The following is a 21,440-nucleotide window of genomic DNA, read 5'->3' as shown; positions in this document are numbered from 1 at the left end:
ACTGTCAACAGAGCAATGCATGATGCCTTCAATGACTACTGTAGAAGAATACTGTAAAGTGATCTTTCACATAGCCCAAAGAAATTCTGGTGGTATGTAAAGGCTGTTAGTGGCACCAAAGTTACTGTACAGTCCTTAGTGAATGAGACAGGAACTAAAATTGAGAGTAGCAAAGCAAAAAATGAAATGCTTAACTCCATTTTCATATGTTCCTTTACAACGGAAAACCCAGGAGAATTGCCCCAATGAAACCTCATACCACTCAAAAGATGAATGAATTAAGTATTTGTATCAGTGGTGTTGAGAAACAGCTGCAGTCATTAAAACTGAACAAAGCTCAATGTTCCAATGGAATCCCTGTCAGATTCTATACTGAATTTGCAGTTGAGTTAGCCCCTCTTCTAACTACAATCTTTCATAGATCCCTTGAACAAAAAACTGTACCCAGTTCTGAGAAAAAGGCACAGGTCACACCCATCTACAAGAAGGGTAATAGAAGTGATCCACAAAACTGCCACCCAGTCATTGACACAGTTTTGTTGTACAATCTTAGAACATATACTGAGGTCAAACATAATTAGGTATCCTGAACAGAATGACCTTCTCAATGCCATCCAGCATGTATTTCAAAAACAATAATCATGTGAAACCCAACTTGCACTTTTCTCACATAACATGCTTAAAGCTTTGGATCATGGCAATAAGGTATATGCAGTATTTCTTGATTTCTGAAAAGCATTTCACTCATTACCACACCTATGTTTATTGTCGAAAGTACAATCATATGAGGTATCAAGTGAGATTTGTGACTGGATTGAGGTCTTTTTGGTAGGGAGGACACAGTATGTTATCTTGGATGAAGAGTCATAGTCAGGTGTATAAGTAATTTTGGGTGTGCCCCTGGGAAATGTGCTGGGATGCTTGCTGTTCATGTTGTATGTTAATGACCTAGCAGACAATATTAATAAGAAAATTGGGCTTTTTGCAAATGATGCAATTATCTATGATGAAGTACTATCTGAAAAAAAGCTGCATAAATATTAAGTCAAATCTTGATAAGATTTCAAAATGGTGCAGAGATTGGCAACTTGCTCTAAATGTTAAGAAATATAAAATTGTGCACTTCACAAAACAAAGAAACATAGTATCCTATGACTATAATATCAGAGAGTCACTGCTGGAATCAGCCAATTCATACAAATACCTGGGTGTAACACTGTGTAGCGATATAAAATGGAATGATCACATACGTACAGTCTTGAGTAAAGGAGGTGGTAGACTTTGGTTTATTGGTAGAATACTGGGGAAATGCAATTGGTCTACAAACAAGATTGCTTACAAATTACTTGTGCAGCCAGTTCTAGAATATTGCTCAAGTGTGTGGGACCCATACCAGACAGGATTAACAGGAGATATTGAAGGTATACAGAGAAGGGCAACATGAATGGTCACAGGTTTGTTGAATCCATGGGAGAATGTCACACAGATACTGAAGGAATTAAACTGGAATACTCTTGAAAATATATAAATTACCCCAAAAAAGTCTACCAATGAAATTTCAGGAACTGGCTTTAAGTGATTACTCTATGAATATGCTACAACCCCCCATGTATCACTCTCATAGGGATCGTGAGGGTAAGATTAGAATAGATACTGCACGCACAGAGGCACTGGAACAATCATTCTTCCAGCACTCCAAACATGAATGGAACAGCAATAAACCTTAATAACCAGTACAATGAGATGTACCCTCTGCCATGCACCTTACCATGATTTGCAGAATATAGATGTAGATGTAGTTGTAGAATCTATTGACAAATAGTCAGCATAGATTCTGAAAATATCATTCTTGTGAAACACAACTATCTCTTCATTCATATGAAGTAATGGGTGCTATTGATAGGAGATCTCAAATTGATTTCATATTTCTAGTTTTCCTGAAGGCATTTGACACCATTCCTCAAAAGCAGCTTCTAATCAAATTGCGTGCTTACAAGAGTATCCTCTTAGATGATGACTGGCCTCATGATTTCCTGCCAGAAAGGTCACAGTTGACAGTAATTGATGGAAAGTCATCAAGTAAAACAGAAATGATATCTGGCATTCCTCAAGGAAGTGTCATAGGCCCTCTGCTGTTCCTAATCTATATTAACAGTTCAGAAGACAGAATGAGCAGCCCTCTTATATTCTTTGCAGATGATGCTGACATTTACTGTCTCATAATGTCCACAGATAATCAAAGACAATTGCAAAATGATTCAGAGAAGATATCTGCATGGTATAAAAAAATAGCACTTGGCTCTAAGCAATGAAAAGTGAGAAGCCATCCATGCGAGTACTAAAAGTAATCTGTTAAATTTCCATTATGTGATAAATCATACAAATCTTAAGGCCGTGAATTCAACTAAATCTGTAGGGATTACAATTATGAATTACATACATTGGAACAATCACATAGACAATGGTATGGGGAAAGCTAAAAAAGACTGTTTTATTGGCAGAACATTTAGTAGATGTAACAGGTCCACGAAGTAACTTTTTACACTATGCTTGTCCATCCTCTTCTGGAGAATTTCTGCACAGTGTGCGATCCACATCAGACAGGATTGGTGAAGGATATTGAAAAATTCAAAGAAGGGCCTCTCATTTTGTATTATCATGAAATAGGAGAGAGAGTGTCATGGGTATGATATCCAAGCTGAGCTGGCAATCACTAAAATAATGGCATTTTCTGTTGCAGCAGGATCTTTTTAAAATTTCTATTACCAACTTATTGCTCAGAAAATGAAAATATTTTGTTGGTGCCAACCTACAAAGAGAAATGACCATTGTCATAAAATAAGAGAACTCAGAGCTCGCATTGAAAGATTTGTGGGTTTATATTTCCTGCATACTATTCGAGAGTGGAGCAGTAGAGAAATAGCATGAAGCTGGTTCAATAAACCCACTGCCAGGAACTTAATTGTGAATTGCAGTGTAGTCAAATAGATGTAGATAATTTAGTCAATTAGGGGTTTGTAACTAACCACTTTGTCACAAATATCTTTAACACTGGCACTTTGTGACACCAGCAAGGCATTTTACTTCACTCATCATAAGGTCTTTTTAAATACACCCAATCGGTATGAACCTGGAAGAACTGTATTGGCAATCTTCAAATCTTATCTGGAAAATAGAAAGCAGATTTATCAGCTGAAGGAACACTATCATGTGAACAGAAACTGGAATATGGCATGCGATAAGGATTGGTAATGGGCTGCCTCCCTTTCCCAGTTTCTGTAAGTGATTTAAGTTTTCCTGGACAGTTCTTGCAACTTGCAAATGACACAACTCTGTATTTATAAGGCATCAATGCCAGAAAGGCTCAAGAGAAGAAGATCCTTTGTCTTATGTGACAAATAAATTGCTTGTCATACAGAAAATGAAAATCAACAAAGCAAAAATGAAAAATTGGTATGTAGCCTCAGTGACAAAAGCTACCTAAACTGTGCAGGGGCTGTGAAACTTCTGAGGTTAATGGTGGACAGCAAACTCACTTGGCAAAAACACACTGCACATGTTTGTGACAACCTGTTATGTCATACACCTTCTGAAAAAACTGAAACTTGTGTTAACTAATCAGTAGCTGCTAATAGTATATTATTTACTGTTTCTTACTATAGGGTGCAAGAAAGTAATACTACTCAAAGAAATAGCAATAAGGATAACAACAACGCATAGGGGCAGGAGCACTACAGGCCATTATTTACAAAATTGGGAATAATGGCTGTTTGCATTCATCATGTATTTTTGTGCTTCCTTCATGTTAAGGAAAATCTAGATTCCTTCAGCAACAGGCATGAGATACATGACGACAACATCTGCAACAAAGAAAACATAAACATACCAACCTGTTGAATGCCCAGAACAAGAGACAGCTTTCACTAGATACATCTGCATCTTTGAGATCACATCTACAATATCTTTCATTGGCAGAGATGTGGACTCAAGGCGTTCAAAAGCAACAGGTAGAAATTGGAAGTGAGCTCTTAAGAATGCCAAGGAAGCAACATTCTTGTTATTCTTTAGGGATAGCTTGGATTTTTCAATAAAAGCTGATCCACTAGTGTCAAATGTGTCTACTACCTGATTGACTTTTTGGCAGTGTTCAGCATAACAACGATTCGAAGAGCCAGGTGCACCAACATGTAGGTATGGGTTCTGGGGGGAGGGGAAATGTTTGGAGCTATTTCCTTAAAGGACTGGATGTGGATAGGAGCTTTGATAAATATTTTCTTAACAGAGGAAATGATACTGTTAGCCTCAGGAAAACTATTTGTGTCTTCTTCTGCTAGATGATGTAGGTCACCAGCAAGGCAAGTGCAATGGATCCCATTTTAACATACCGGTAGCACAATCTGTCACCAACAGCAAAACATCTTCTCCAGGTCATATGGTGCATAGGGCATAACTGATAGTCCAGGTTACTGTGCTGTGATTCCTTTTCTCCAATTCTCTACACAGGAATAGGTGGAGTGTGCCTGGTGCTGTGGAATCTACCCACCATGACATTTAATGTAAAATTGCCACATCTGTCACTGGTCTTGTCAATTCAAAGTGAAATATGGTAGTCACCAACGTCTGTTTTAATATCAGCAACAGCTTTTTCATGCACCTGTTGCAAATAATATTTACACATTGTCGATTCATCTGGTATACTGCAGCTACTAATACACTCATGGAAGCCCTTAAAATTGAGGTTCTTTAGCACTTTCCATGGCACATTAGCCAACACTAAAGCCTCACACAAGTCTATATTAAAGTTGTCCACTGCACTACTTGTCATAGAGGAAAGTAATGGTTGAATCTGTTGTTTGCTGTTCTTCCTAGTAATGCTTGTAATGTGAGCTGTGGAATCTTTGTGTTGAAGGAAATGTGACTTTTGTCATAGCCTCTATTATATTAAAACAAAAAAACACTAAAAAGATGATAGTAACTAAAAAATAAGAATGCTATAATGTAAAATGTCAACTTCAATTGAATTGCATACCCCTGTCAGCAGTCTAGTTTTAAAGTGCAAGTGGAAAATCCAAGAGTAGAAGACTCACAAGAAGACTGGTACATAAAATGAATGATAACAGTCATCTGTGTTAACTTACTTGCTTCTGACAGGCTTTGCAAAAATTTACTCATTTGTCAGTTATGAAATTGGAGCCTTTTCCAATCCACTGTCGGAAAAGAACAATTTTTGACAATTTCTGTTTAAACATTACACTATTACATTTACAGTACACTACTCAATTGAGTCAACACACCACGCAAATTTACTTTGTAACTACAAAAATAAAAAGACTCATCAAGTGTCAATGATTTATTCCTTTAATATACCTCTCTATTGTTGGTTGGCATTTAAGTAAAGGTTGGCTGTGTTTGGCAGAATGCAGTGGTATGTTGGTATATTCTCAAAGCAACAATATGGCATCACACACAGTGTTGATTTCAATGTGGACAATATTTCTTATACCTTCCAAACTATAAAAATAAGTAGATCGAAATGTCACCGATGCACCAGCATCCTGACACATTATCAAGTTATAAAGACGAGCAACATTGTACCTTACACATTCTTGATTTTAGCACAGTGTACAACTTCATTACGTTGTTCCTCAAACTGCACAAATTTCCATTATTGACTCTCCTTAATATTACATACGATTTGACAATCAGCAGCTGTATGAAATATTATCCCAAAGGGACTGATTACCCTATAGTTTGGTCCCTTTCTCTCCAAACCAAACAACAAACTTGTTATTCCAAATTATTCACTACATGCAAATTTCATGACATCAGATGCAATGGGTGTAGATGTATTATTCACTAGTGACATATGGTAATTTTGATATGTCACAACTATGTAATACATCTATACAGATTGCAGATAATGTCATACAATTCACATTCAGTGAATAAAATTTCATACAAGCTGCTGACTGTTAAATCATATGTGAGTTTTATAAGTTGAGCTGTGGCTTATGACAATAAAAATAGTCCCGATTCCCTGTGGTGGTGTCATTCTCACTCAGCGGAATTTGAGTAACATTGCATGATTAAGAGGGGGTGTACACAAGACTACAATGTAAAGATGTGGACTGTGACATATGGAGGTTTGGGTCAGGCTGAGAAGTGTGTATTGATAGCTGAAGTGGTTAATGTGACTGCTCGCAATAAGCAAGAAATCTGGGTTTGAGTCCCAGTCTGGCATATATTTTCATATGACAAAATTGGTTAATACATCTACACTCACATTGCAACTAATGTCATGAAATTCACATCCAGCACAACTTCTGGAAAGATCCTTAGTATTAATTCAGAAACTGCACCATATTTAAAAACTGTTTTTTTTTCCTGCAGAAGTCTTCTTTAGCCCCTAATTTTCTATGAAAGCCCAATTTAGCTCATTTTAGGCCGTTTAAGTATGATTTAGCCCTTTTTAGGTTCCGTAAGGTTCAAACTTTCAAATCTGAGTCCTAGTCATGAGACACTGTTGTAGAAACTTCATCAATACAGCATCAGAGGAAAAGTGGTTGATATTATACAATCCCTTGTAAAATGCAGCACACAGCGAAAGGAAGTGGACTGCAAAATCGAAACAAAAATTATAAATATGTGCCCTAAATTTCAATAAGTTAAATATGATATGCCTCAAGGATCAGTATTGTGTCCACTGTTTTTCATTCTTTACATAAATGATATGTGTAGACAAGATGGCACAAATGTCATCATCTGTGCTGACCACTTACCTCTTATGAATTGAAGAAAAGACTTGTTCTGAATATAGAAAATGCAATCCAGTATTTTAGTGATAAAAATTTGTTCATAAATGGAACAAAAACATTTACATACAGTTCCATGCTATCAGAAATGTTCACACTGAAAATATTAGCCTTAAAGTTGGGAACACAAATCTTCATGAGACAAGCAGTTGCATGTTCTTCAAGGTAGTAATACACAAGTACTCATCTTAGGAAAATCACATAGATAATTTATGTCCAAAAATTAACTCAAAAACATTCGTAAAGAGGAAGATGTCTAGCTCAGTAAATGGAAACACATTACTAAAGATGTACTATGGTCTTGGCTATCCATAATTCTCAACACTCACACAGCAGGACTGATTAATTAAAAAAAAAACCCTTAAGGTGTATTGCAAAATTATGGCCATGAGAATCTGTAATAAGGACCTTATGGAAATAGGGTGATTCTTTTACAATACGCTCCTACATTAAACAAGGAGCATAAGAGTATTGTCAGCATTCAAACACAAACTTAACTGTTATATTATTGTCATACATTCCTACAGTCCATAAGTATTCCTAGAGAAATATCAGCACAATCAAACATGAACTGTATGAGCCTAAGGTTAAACGTGACTAAAATAAACACTGTACAACTCTTGTTTATAATAATTACACTGAAGTCACAACAATTTATGATGGTCTTCTGGACATTCCAAAAGGTGGGACATGGTTGTTAATGTGGTGTTTAATCACCATGGACAGCAGTGCATGTTCCTCAATGTTCTCCCATATTGGCCACAAGGTTGGTGAAGAGTTCTTGTAATAGGACATACCATTCCTCCACCACTGTGGTTGACAACTGTTCGAGAATTGTTGATGTATGTGGACATGCTGCAAGACAACACATCACACACATGCTTGATGGGATTTAAGTCAAGGGAATCACCTGTACTGTTTTATGCAGTCATGCATTGTCATCCATGAAAATAAAATCAGTGCAAAACTACCCCTCAAAAGATGCAGATCAGGAAGAAGTACAGTATCACAATAACTCTGACCAGCGAGTGCAACATGTTCAGAGATTTGGAGGTAAGTATGCCCAAGCAACATTATGCCTCCACAAACCATATTTAGTTCATATGGAAACATTCAGAAGAATCAAACCATGTGTACATCAAATTCAGTATTGCCAAAGTTCAAGATTTTATGGCGTGAGTTGCTTACAGATCTTTAGAGTATTTCTTGCAACCTCTTATCCAAGCCTCTCGAACCTTGTATAAATCTTCCTTCAGATTTCTTTACTGCATATTCTATGCCACTTAATTTTTCCATTCTGCAATTTTGAATGAACACTTTTCTTTTTCCAAAAACTTGAAATATAAAGTTATTCATATTCAAAATTTTCAAATCTTAAAATGTAATTCTTTCCAAAATTCAGTGCCAAGTTCCATAGCCTCAATTTTTCTATTTCCAAAAATATATACATGGGCATAAGTAACTTGTTAATTTATTAATTATTTAACTGAGAAGAATTCATTTTCTAGAAAATTCTTAACAAACTATGAAAATCTCTGTGCACATTAAAACTTAACTCTTATAAACTATTACCTATTATTTTGTCATTTTATAATTACATACAGCTATTAAACAAACTTACTACCCTGCTGATTGTATCTTCATCCCTTTTAATTTTCCTGTCTTTTATGTTAACATCTATAATGGAATAGCATAGTATTTTACCAATTTGTAATTTCTGTGATATGGGCATCTATAAGTAGGTGTCAAACACAAACCTTAAGCTAGTTCATGTTCACTAGTCAAAACAGTACTACACCAGTCAATTAGTACAGTCACCATGTTACCCAGCCAGTACTCAGTATTTAAAGTGTATAGTTACCATGTGTCAGTCAAGTAAATTTCATAGTCAGGTCACTGAAATGAGTTGCTTGTGACAGTTTCAACAGAGGAAATAACTGAAAGTTTGAGTTCTTAATTAACCTCACACAGCAAGAAAATAGAAAAATTTATTCAGTCCAAGGATATAGTACTGAAAAATTTAAATCCCAATAAATCTGAGTATTAGGGAAAATGGAACCTTAGTTGCTAAGCTAATTCATTTTATATGCTGTGATCATTTATACATGTATATAGAATCCTGTGACCACATGGAAAATTTCAATTATCAGTAACATAAAGCTATAGTTTGTTGAGGAAAGTTGCTGTGGGACATAGTGGGACAGAATAACCAAATAAATATGTATGTTGAGTCAAACTGGAGAATGATTTACGCCCAGGAAAAACTTTATGCAGTTTTGAAATAGAAAATTTAGAATAAAAAATTGAATACAGACAACATAGTGAATATGAAATCCACAGGTTTGGACTGAATAGTCAAAAAGGTATTTTTTGTATTAGAAATGACTAATTAAGATACAAAAGTTAAAAAAACAGTGGTTTGAAGTTATTTGCCATTTTTTTTTCCTGTAGCAAAAGATAAAAGGAGAACAGAAATGTAGAAAGTGACAAATGAAAGGACAGTTTCTCTATAACACTAAACATTTGGAGACTGCACATACGTATGAGTAAATGCCTCAGTAGGAACAAATAAATGATATGAAAGTCTGATGCAGGAGAAACACAAAATAAAATTATAAATGAAGTCTTAAATTAAACATAAAAATCACCGTGATCTTCATGATAACAATGAACCAGACAACTGCCTAGATGAAGTAAATGAACTTCTTCCTTTGTGTCTGTTAACACAAATATAAATATAGTGATACACCACAACAAGTTGAAGGCACATAATTTGTCCTGTTACACATGATTATGGTAGTGGATATATATGTGTGTATTTACTTCAAAGACAACTTCATGTTTGTACTTTCATTGACCTTACCATTGTCTTTTGTGGCATTCTTTTTGAAAATACAAAGACTGGTGACATACAGATCTGATTTTGTTTCCCTTTATATTACCCACATTCAGTGGGTGAAAAGCATCCAGAAATGGGGTGTTCATAAAGTTTACCCTTCGACAAATATTTTACATTCCCACAAATACCATAGTTTTAACATTTCACGTATCATTATAATTTTTCAAGAAGGTAAATGGCATGATGATGATCTGGTACACAGCATAATGTTAAAGACTTCAATAGGAACAATATATCTGCATGATACCAATAAATACTTACTGTTATGGTTATTGTTCAGTCACTTCCTTGATGAGTTTTAACTTGTGAGGTGTAACACTTGTGTTACAAAAGCAATAAACCACCACAAACATAGTTCTTTATAGGCATATATGTGAAATTAAACTTTTATTGATGAAAAGCTGTTGGGTTTCCACCTGAGCAGAGGTGTTGAGATATAATGACAAATGGAGATCTTTTTGTCAGTCGCATATACTGGGGACGTCTACATCAACACATAAACTCTTATTAGTTTGGCATTCTTATGCTATCCATTGTGGCTGTTGTTATTTTGTATCTTATTCTTATTACCAGAAAGAAATAGTACAATCTATGCTGATTTATGGTCTTCTTATCATATCACATTAGTTGCAGTATCTACTTATTAATGTTATCACACCAAATAACACATTTCTTTACATGTATAAGCATATACTAGAAATTGCAATACAGATATTAGTTATACATATGTAACTTTTGTAACAAGCATGCTATGTAGGTTCACCTTGTATCTGTATATTACATTTATCAGTATTTACAACTACCATTTAATTTCAATTACATTTCATATCTTGCTTCAGACAGCATTATTGTCCTCCTTTTAGTTCACTATGACCTTTTAAGATAAACTGAAATGTTACTCACATTGCTACATGCCTATCTGTGCCAGGTATCAGCCCTTTTGTAAGCGGATAGCCTTCATCCAATACAAAATCTAATCGAGTGACACCACGTGCTGTGAGTATCTTTGCTATTTCCTGTGCCCCTCGTCTTCCAGATATCTAAAACATAACCATATGAGACAAAATAGAATAAAAGAGTAGTCTCTTATCTCTTAACACATAATTTCAAGTTATTTACTTAATATTGAGAAGACTCATTAAAATATAAAAATTAGTTAGGATTTTTTCTTAAAATGTCATTAACATATACTGTATTGGTTATATTTTTTTTAAAAAATAATAAATTTTATTCATAAGTATGTGCTCTCTTTTTTAGATAATTTAGATAATTATAATGAACTCTCCAATTGAATAATATCATTCCTACAGCATTCCATGAGACAAGTTTTTTTTCAGTGATTGTAAATTAATATTCAGCAAACCTTCTCCTTCCACTTTGTGACAGATTTCAGTGCCCATACACTACACAGTTTGAGCCGAAAGTTTCAAATCATGGACATTCAGCATAAAATTATTGTGATTCCAAGTGTTATATTCATGCTGATATTGATTTGCTATAAATAAACTGAAATTGGTGTGAACAAATATCATCAATTCATAAATGTATTATTAAGAATCACTTAGTATTCTTAGATTTTTTACGAGTGTGCAATATGGTTTTCTTCACTTTGCATTATGAATATTCCTAACGATATTTTTTGGAGTGTTAATAATGTTCAAGCTGCCCCAAAATGGTTCAAATGGCTCTGAGCACTATGGGACTTAACTTCTGAGGTCATCAGTGCCCTAGAACTTAGAACTACTTAAACCTAACCAAACTAAGGACATCACACACATCCATGCCTGAGGCAGGATTCAAACCTGCGACCGTAGCGGTCGCGCGGTTCCAGACTGTAGCACCTAGAACCGCTCGGCCACTGCCCCAAAATATTCCATACCATATTACTGATTTAAAGCAGCTGTGATGAATTTCTTTCCTGATGTTCATGCTGGTTGCATTATATATAATCATCGCTACAAACATCAGGTTATTTAATTTGTTTAGGAGGTATTGTATACGTGAGGCCACTGAGTTAACCTTCCATTTTTTTAAAGTATTAATTGAGTTTTTCAATGTTTGATTTCAGCCTATTTAGATTAAATTAGTTATCTAATTTTCTAGAGTATTTATGACAGTTTGCAAAATTTGGTCAGTGTTAGTTTCATGATTATAGATGTGTCCTCTGGGAAGAAAACTGAGCGACAATCAATATTGAGTGCTAGATCATTTATGTAAAACATGGATAGGCAACCGGTGGCCCATATGCTGGATCTGGCCCATAATTGGTTTCTATCTGGCCCATAGAAGAAATTCATGGGAGAGATAACGAGGCACTTTCATCGCACTCCACCCGGTACACATTTTTGGAAATTTCCACCAACATTCAGCTCACCTCGAGTTTGCAGCTCATGATGCAGACCAGTGAAAGTTTTGCTTACTCAGTGCAATTTGAGATTCCATTTCTCATCATTGTAGAATTTTAACAACCAAGCCAAATGTTTTTCCAGTGTGAGTGTGAAATTGTGGGCTATGTGTGTGCAGAGAGTAGTGGAAACAGCTCACTACCTTGAAGGGGTGTGGGGAGAAGTATTTTCGCTCATGGATCAGTGCTAAAACACACACACACACACACACACACACACACACACACACACACACACACACTGGTGGATCACAGATGTTGGAAGTAGGCAACAAGAACACGAAATTTACCAACTAAGACACAAAATGTACAAATATGAACAACAGCGGCAGGGGCAGTATCTTGGCGAAAACACTAGTTATTGTTGTCAGTTCATGTGTAAAGTTCTGTGCTAGCTGTTTGTCAGTTTTGTGCAGGTGTTTCTATGCATCTTTAATGCATACATTTGCAAAAGTCTCGTATTAAGATGAGAAAAGTAAATGCTGGTGAATTTCATCAATTCCAAGAGAAAGGATTTTTCTTTGCCCTATATAAAGATAAACATGTCTGTTTGTTGTGTAGTGAATCACTAATTGTTGTGAAGGAATGTAATATTAAAATGCACTTTTTTTTGTGAAACGCACTGCTGAACAACAGCTTACAGGTCAATTACAGAGAGACAAGTTAAAATACTTATTTCTAATTTGGACAAGCAACAACAAATGCTTGTCAAACCAAGGACTCTGTACAACAATTCAGTTAAAGCTGACTTCATAAAGGTGTTTCTCTTGGTCATTTCAGATGTACTATGTTCTGATAAAGAAAGAGAGTTTGAACAAGTATGTTTATCAAGACAAACAGTCCTTCAGCAAGCTGGTATGATGGCTGATGACATTAAGAAAAGTTTGTGTGATCATGCAATACCATGCGAAGCATTTGCAATCACTTTTTATGGGAGCATTGATTTGTCGGACACATCTCAGTTAGCAATTTTTGTTCATGTTGTAGATGTTAGTGTAATATAAAAGATGAATTATTAGCATTACAACCATTAAAAGAAACCACTAAGGGTAAAAATATTACTGAAGGAGTGAAAAACATCATTAAAATGTTCAATGTGGATGATCTCTCTTGATCCACTGTTGATGCAGGACAGCAGCTGGTCAAATAGTTAAGACGGAATATCTCGAAACAACCATGCAATCTTAGAAGATATTTTATTTTATTTTATTTTCATAACCAGTTTTGGCAATCCAGCATGCCATCTTCAGGCCTCATGTCTGTACATGAGATGCATACGGGGCCTGAAGGTGGCACGCTTAAATGCCAAAACTTGGTGTGAAAAAAAAAAAAGATGACTTCTCAAATCGCATAGCTGTCTCACAATTTACCTTTCAAAAATCACATGTGAGTGCAGCTACAATTGGGAGATGGGAACATATTAGACAGGCTTACACCTGAATAGGAGAGGGAAAGATAGGTTGGCTGAGCTTCTTGCAGATAATATACGGGGTGCCATCATCACACATAGCAAGATCCCTGCAGTGTAGCCTGGTGTCAGAGGGCACCTTTTTTTAGGTTAGAATCAGGATTCAGGCACCTTGTTTTGAAAGAAGTGAAAATAACAGAAGCGCCCCACAAAATGCTTAACAGTGCACAGAAAATCAAGGTTAACTTATATCATCAACATATTAGAGGATTGTGTAATAAGGTAGAAGAGTTTGTTGTCTGGAAAATTTAGAGAGCTCTGAAAGGATAGACGTCCTGTGCCTTTCTGATCACCACATAACCACAGAGATGGATAAGTCACATATAAAAGATTATGCTACTGTAGCTTCCTCATGCAGAAATAACATGAGAAAAGGAAGAGTTGTTAAATACATTAAGACAGACACTAGTTCAGAAATGTCAAGACAAGTAGATTTTGTAATGAGCAGCACCTCTAGAAGCAGGGGCTTGTGAATTAATGCTGAAAAAAATTCTCTTTTAATTGTAACTGTTTATAGATCCCCACTGGGAAATTTTTAACTATTTATAAGGGATCTGGATTCCTTACTGTGCTGTCTGTCAGACAGCAGCAAGCAGTTAATAATCTGCCATGGTTTCAGTGTAGATTTTTTGAAGGATTCTGATAAGAAAAATGATTTGGAAACCTTATTTGGATCCTACAATTTGATTTTAGTAATTAAATTTCCAACAGAAGTAGATAAAGACAGTGGGATCCTAATTGATAATGTTTCCTTTGATGAAGCTCAAAGCATGAAAATAACTATTTACCCAGTAACAAATGCTCTCTCTGATTATGTTGCACAGTTACTTAGGATAAACATCATAGTGCCTTACAGTATGGATACTCCTCAGAGGAAATCAGTCAGAATAATGAATGACTCCAGGACAAATGTTTTTACGAACAGTTTACAGGAGATGACATGAGATGTAATTTACAATGAACCAAATCATACCATAAAATTTAATTTATTTCATGATAGATTCATATCATTATTTAAAAATAGTTTTCTGCATAAGCTAATGAGAAAGGACACTAAACAACCATGTAAAAAGCATGGATCAGTAGAGGGATTAAAGTATCTTGCAAAAGGAACAGTGAAATTTATGTTTTGGCAAGAACAAGCAGGGATACTGCAGTAGTTGAACACTACAAAAAACTGCTCTGAATTACTAAGAAAGGTTATTAAAAAAGCAAGGGACATGCACATAAAATTGGAAATCAGTACTTACAGACTTAAGGCTGTATGGAATGTAGTGAAACAAGAGACAGAGCAACCAGCCACAGAACAAGACAACATCGCTATTGAATTGAATGAAAGGGCTATAATTGATGAGTCACAGGCAGCAAATGCACTTAATAATAATTTCTTAAATACAGTAGAAAGCACAGGGACAAACAGTTCAAGAGCAAAATCACAGCAGTATGTTGAAAATGTAAGTTTCATAATATTAAATCATAAGAGTGAATCACCAACTTCTCCTTCTGAAATTAAGAAAATTATATATTCTTTCATAAAAATGCTCACCTGGTTTTTACACTTTTCCAACAGAGTACTAAAAATTTGATCCCATGTAATAAGCCCAGTCTTATCTGAGACATGTAATGCATCACTAACTTAAGACATTTTTCTAGAGAGAATGAAGTATGCCATTGTTAAATCACTTTAAGAAAGGTGACACGAGAGATATAGATAACTACCAACCTGTTTCACTGTTGATATCATTCTCCAAAATTTTTGAGAAAATGATGTATTCTAGAATAGTGTCTCACATCAGCAACAATAGTATCCTTAGCAAATCAATGTTTGGGTTTAGGAAAGGTTGCTCTTCTGAGAATATTTACATATTCACTCACCAGAGTTTACAAGCATTAAATAATAAAATAGTGCTGACTGGTATTTTCTGCAACTGCTCTAAGGCATTTGATCAAGTGAATCACAGTATTCTCCTAGGTAAATTGACATTTTACGCATTTGAGGGTATAACCAGCCTATGGATAATGTCGTATCTAACCAAAAGAATGTAGAAAGTTGTACTTAGTAATTCAAGCAATATAGTCCAGGGACATAATTCTGACTGGAGAGAAATCATGTTTGGGGTCCACCAAGGCTCAATCTTAGGTCCACTATTGTTTCTCATACATGTAAACGAGTTTCCATCCAATATATAACAAAAAGAATTAGTTATTTTTGCAAATGACACTAGTATTGTAATCAGTCAAAGCACATGTACAGATCTTTAAGAAAGAAAGTCTTCATTGTGCAAAAATGGGCTGTAAGAATAATATGCAGTGCTCGAGTATGATCATCTTGGAGATGTTTTTTTAAGTAGTTGGGCGTTCTGGCTACTGCTTGACAGTATATTTATTCCCCCTTGAATTTGTTGTAAATAATTCACCACAGTTCATAAGGAACAATGAGGTACATATTACAATACCAGAAGGAAAAATGATGTGCATTATTCCACATTAATGTTACCTTTAGCACAAACAGGGGTGCACAATGCTGCAACAAAAATTTTTATCACTTACCCAATGATATAAATTAGTTTGTGATGTGAATACAGAATGATTCATTCTGCATCATTACAGTCTATCATGCAAGATGATCCATGGAAAATGTAACTAACTAACTAACTAAATAGCTTCTGTGTTCCTGGCAATACAGTATACTTTAATTTCATTCATCAAAGTCAACTTTAAAATCTCTCAAAGGACTAATTGTAGTGAACATCCAACAGGTTATGAGCACAGAAAAAGGTCAGTGAAGTTTCCACATCAATAAAGTACCATCTGCTCAGAAGATGACAAGTAAAGATCCCAAGTATCTGCATGGCATCAACTGCTGTGTTTGTTATTGTGATTGTGATTTTTACTTGTGGAGTTACTGTATTTCACACATGTTCAACATGGTGCTATAATATTTTATTTAAAAACTTTCAATATTTATTTTTTGAACTAGTTGAACATATTTAAGATGACTGGGTGGACACTAACTGTTTAATTTTGAAAAGCTGACACGTACAGCTAACTGCAATGACTGTAAATTTATGATAGAAGTGTACCTAACATGAAGAACTATAGGAAATAATATTGCTGGCACTGACAAAGAGCCAAAGAATGTACAGAAAGCAATATCCAAAATATGTTTAATGGTAAATTCATCTGTATGTCCAGAACTTCATAGATCAATGACTGCTACAGATGCATGGCTAAATTTACAATCTGCATTTGAAGATATGAGTTTATTAGTAACATTGGGCTGCTACAATACTTGATGAATGTACTAAACTGTCTGAAGGTCAATAAATAAATATATAAATAAATAAATATAAAACACAGTGGTGAACACCAGAAGCTGAACACCAATTTGCAATGTGCGAAATTTCAAGTTGTTTAAATGTTATGAATGTCAGCACATATGTCATTAGGCAAGTGAGTGTAGAGCTAAGAATAAACCAAATAAATCTTCAAATTCTGTGAATATGGAAAATGAAAATGCATTAGTGGCTGTAACTTCATCTTTGCATCACAGTGATGGTTGGCATGTAAATTCTACATGTACATGGCACATGATGAACAAAAGAGACTCATTCAACAATTTCATTAAACCAGAACTGCAAAAGCTGCAGTAGCAGATAACAGCAATCTTGGGAAAATTATAGAAGGCAACATTCATCTTGAAGCTACTGGAGATGAGAAGAATAAGCAGATAACTGTTAATAATGGTGTATGCAATGGATATTATTTGCTGTCGGTTAGTCATACAACAAGGCATGGATCGTGCATGTTATCTGACAATGTGAAGTGTGGTATATACAACAAAAACTATATGATTGTCTCTGGAACACCAATAGCAACTGCAACTCAGGTAACTGCCATATATCAGTTAGATGCAGTCTGTAACTATGCAAATTATGTAGGAATCAACAGTTATAAAATGTGACATTGAAGAGTGGTACATTCAAACTGTGTAAGTGCATGTGCATTAAAAACAAAACTGCCTGATGGACTGAAGTGGATGAACATCTGCTTAGACCTATGTATGTTTTGCATAAAAGGTAAACACTCTCAGCAGCCTTTTTGTAAAACATCAAGTAGAAAAGCAAAATACCTACTTGACAGAGCATTCTGATGCTTGTGAACCAACGAGCATGGCCTGGGGGAGGTGTACATTACCTTCTCACTTTTATGGATGATATATCAAAGAAGTCATTCCATTAAATGCTAAAATCAATAAAAGAAGTCTGTGACATTTTCACTGAGTCCAGAGCATGAGAAGAAAATGTAACTGGTCAAAAACTTAAAACATTTCAAACATACAAGGGAAAAGAGTTTTTCAGTCAGGGTATGAAATCATTCTTAAAGGCGAATGGAATTCAACATGAAATGACAATTCCTTACACACCAAAACAAAACGGAGTTGTGGAACAACTGAACTAGATGATTGTTAAAAAAAACAATATTGAAGCTGATAGATGCAGGACTACGTAAACAGTTTTGAGCTGAGTTACGGCAGTGATTTATTTGAAGAATCTATATCCAACCAAAGCTGTTCGATGTGTTACTCCTGCAGAATTATGGAATGGTCACAGACTAAATCTGAGCCACATGTGAATATCTAAATGCTTGATGCCCAAAGATTATATACCTGCAAATTTTGTAGATGTATCAAAGTAAAATGAATGAAGTCAGAAGACAAATTCAAAGCATTTATCTTTGTTGGATACTGCAAAGATTCTGATTGATCCAAATTCACCTAAGACATTTGTGAAGGCCTGTGATGTGCAGTTCATTGAAAATTCAAAATGCAATTGTGCAACACTAATGTGATTCACGATAATGATACAGGCAGTGCTCAGCTTGCAGCAGCATACAACAAGGGATGCTGATGTGTCAAATACAGAAGACATGCAGTGAGAAATTAGAAAATATTCACATGAAAGAAAACTGAATCCCAAATATTTTAAAGATGATTTTGCTTGTTTTACTAGTATTTCTGAACAAAATTCATATAAAGAAGCAATGAGTCATGACAGCTGTGAAAAATGAAGGAAGCCTATGATGATGTATATAAGTCATTACTTGAAAACGAGATGGACTTTGATTTACTACCAGGCAGAAAGGTAATCAATTCCAACTGGGTATTCAGTGTCAGAGAAACTGAGATGAGAAAAGCTGAACATTATAGGGCTTGTTCTGTCACAAAAGGTAATTCCCAGATACCAGGAGTGGGCTTTGATGAAATGTTCTTGCTTGTTGTTCATCATTCTTTACTTCATATTCTCTTAGCTTTAACAGTGGAATTTGATTTTGACATTGAACCCATGGATATGTGAACTGCACTGCTGTACGGTGATTTTGATGACGTTTACATTCATCGAACCGAAGGCTACGGGGTGAATGGAGAGGAGGCAAATGTATGCTGAAGAAGGCAATTTATGAAAATGTGACACAAAGTAACAATGTGGATGCAACTGAACTGCGGTATTGACCATCTAGGCATGGTTGAACTACAGACAACACGAGCCGTATGCCTCCTTCTTGGTGGAATGACTGGCACTGGTCAGCTGTCAGATCCCCTCTGTCTAATAGGTGCTGCTCGTGCGGGGTTGTTTACATCTTTACATCTATTGGTGGATTTAATGACAACTCTGAACAGTCAAAGGGACTGTGTCTGTGATACAATATCCACAATATCCACCCACTGTCTTTTTTTTTTTTTTTAGGTGTGTATAGTGTGCATTGGATGTGAAGATTTCAAGTTCAATTGTGTCCACATTGTTACTATGTTTGGTGTCAGAAATTAGATGTGACATTACATAAAATGAATCTAAAGAAGTCAGAATATGACCCCTACAAAATTTTCAAACAAAATTGCACTGGACAGTCTAGAAGGTGTCTCAGAATCATCAGAATGGGGTACCATCACATGTGGACTGCCTCAGGCATCCATTCTGTGTCCATTACTTTTTATTATCTTTAGTAATGATCTACCTCTTTGTGCAGAATATTGTAAGTTAACCATCTTTGCTGATGACACTATGCTATTATTGATAATTCGATAGACAAACTTGAGGTGTCAGCTAATGAGGTTTTAGGGATTATTGTGAGTTGATGATAATTTTCATTTACTGTTGGATCTCAGTTGTACATTTTTAATTAGATTACATGTTTTGATTACTCTGGACCATATTCAGATCTAACACAACGTAAAAATAAATATGTACAATATAATATTTTACAATAAGTAGAAAAAACAAGAATTGTACATAAATGTAGAATTTGCCTATGTAGCTGCATCAGAAATCCATCTTGTCTACCCAAACCACATATCATAATATTGTGATTTGCAACTGTAGTCAGTGTTTTAAATAGGTGCACGTGGAGATAGGGGTGGAGGGATTTTGGGGGGGAGGGGGGGACAGGGGGAGAGGGGGGGGGGGATGTAGTGAGGTTGTTGGAAGAATTTTCGTAAATACCTAGACAGATCCTACACATATCAAGATGATTATGTTGGCTATAGTGTATTGTGAATTGATTGAACATAAATGGTCTCTCTGTTACTTACAGTAAAACAAACTATATTCAGTTTCAAATTATCCCTAAAGATGAAGAAATAGGAGAGTAACTAGGTGACCAGCAGATAGCTAGGTTGGATAGTTCAAAATACCTGGACTTACATACTGATAGCAAACTTAACTGATAAAATCACGTCATGGATCTTTACAAAAGACTGAATTCTGCAACTATACTTTATGCATCACCTGCTCTTATAGAAATACGGAAACCATTACATCAGCTTATTATGGTTATTTTCATGCCATTATGATATATGGAATCATATTTTGGGGGTATCAGCCACTTGCTAGAAAAGTGCTATGTGCACAGAAAGGGGCCATAAGAATCATGAAAGGAGTGCACTGCAGAGCCACAAGCAGAAATATTCTTAAGGAACTTAAAATCTTTACATCCAATGCACAATATACACACCTCAAAAAACATCACCCCAGTTCCGAGAACCGATGATAGACATTGACAGTGGATATTGTAAAACAGACAAGACTGTTCAAAGATGACTGTTCAAAGATGTCACTAAACCCACCAAAAGATGTAAACAACCAAGCAACCTATTAGAGAAGGTCCAACAGCTGACCAGTTCCAGTCATGCCACCAGGAAGGAGGCACATGGCTCATGTTGTCTGTAGTTCAGCCATGCCTAGACAGTCAATACTGCAGTTCAATTGCATCCACATTGTTACTTTGTGCCAGGAAAGGCTTTGGACAAGGGAAGTATGAAGGCACCTCAGAGTGAACCAAAGCAATGTTATTCGGACATGGAGGAGATACAGAGACACAGAAACTGTTGATGACATGCCTCGTTCAGGCTGCCCAAGGGCTACTACTGCAGTGGATGACCGGTACCTATCGATTATGGCTCGGAGGAACTCTGACAGCAATGCCACCATGTTCAATAATGCTGTTTGTGCAGCCATAGGACGTCATGTTACAACTCAAACTGTGCACAATAGGCTGCATGATGCACAACTTCACTACCGACGTCCACAGCAAGGTCCATCTTTGCAACCATGCAGCGCATTACAGATGAGCCCAACAACATGACAAATGGACTGCTAAGGACTGGCATCATGTTCTCTTCACCGATGAGTGTCACATAAGCATTCAACCAGACAATCATCGGAGAAATGTTTGGAGGCAACCCTGGCAGGCTGAATACCTCAGACAAATTGTCTAGCGAATGCAGCAAGGTGGAGGTTACCTGCTGTTTTGGGGTGGCATTTTGTGGGGTTGACGTATGCCTTTGGTGGTCATGGAAGG

General features: G+C 35.8%; 1 protein-coding gene across 1 annotated transcript in view; it reads right to left on the bottom strand.

Moving 5' to 3' along the window:
* The window catches only part of LOC126471474 (N-fatty-acyl-amino acid synthase/hydrolase PM20D1-like), a 248,749-nt gene that overhangs the window by 41,713 nt on the left and 185,596 nt on the right, over positions 1-21,440 (bottom strand). The window contains exon 5 of the mRNA XM_050099670.1: positions 10,615-10,751. Coding sequence (XP_049955627.1) covers positions 10,615-10,751 — 137 coding nt within the window. The remainder of the gene's footprint in view (positions 1-10,614; positions 10,752-21,440) is intronic.

This window comes from Schistocerca serialis, chromosome 3 (assembly GCF_023864345.2).
Source record: "Schistocerca serialis cubense isolate TAMUIC-IGC-003099 chromosome 3, iqSchSeri2.2, whole genome shotgun sequence".
Taxonomy (NCBI): Eukaryota; Metazoa; Arthropoda; class Insecta; order Orthoptera; family Acrididae; genus Schistocerca; species Schistocerca serialis.
Note: the sequence above shows the minus strand (reverse complement) of the source record. Positions and strands in the feature narration are given on the sequence as shown.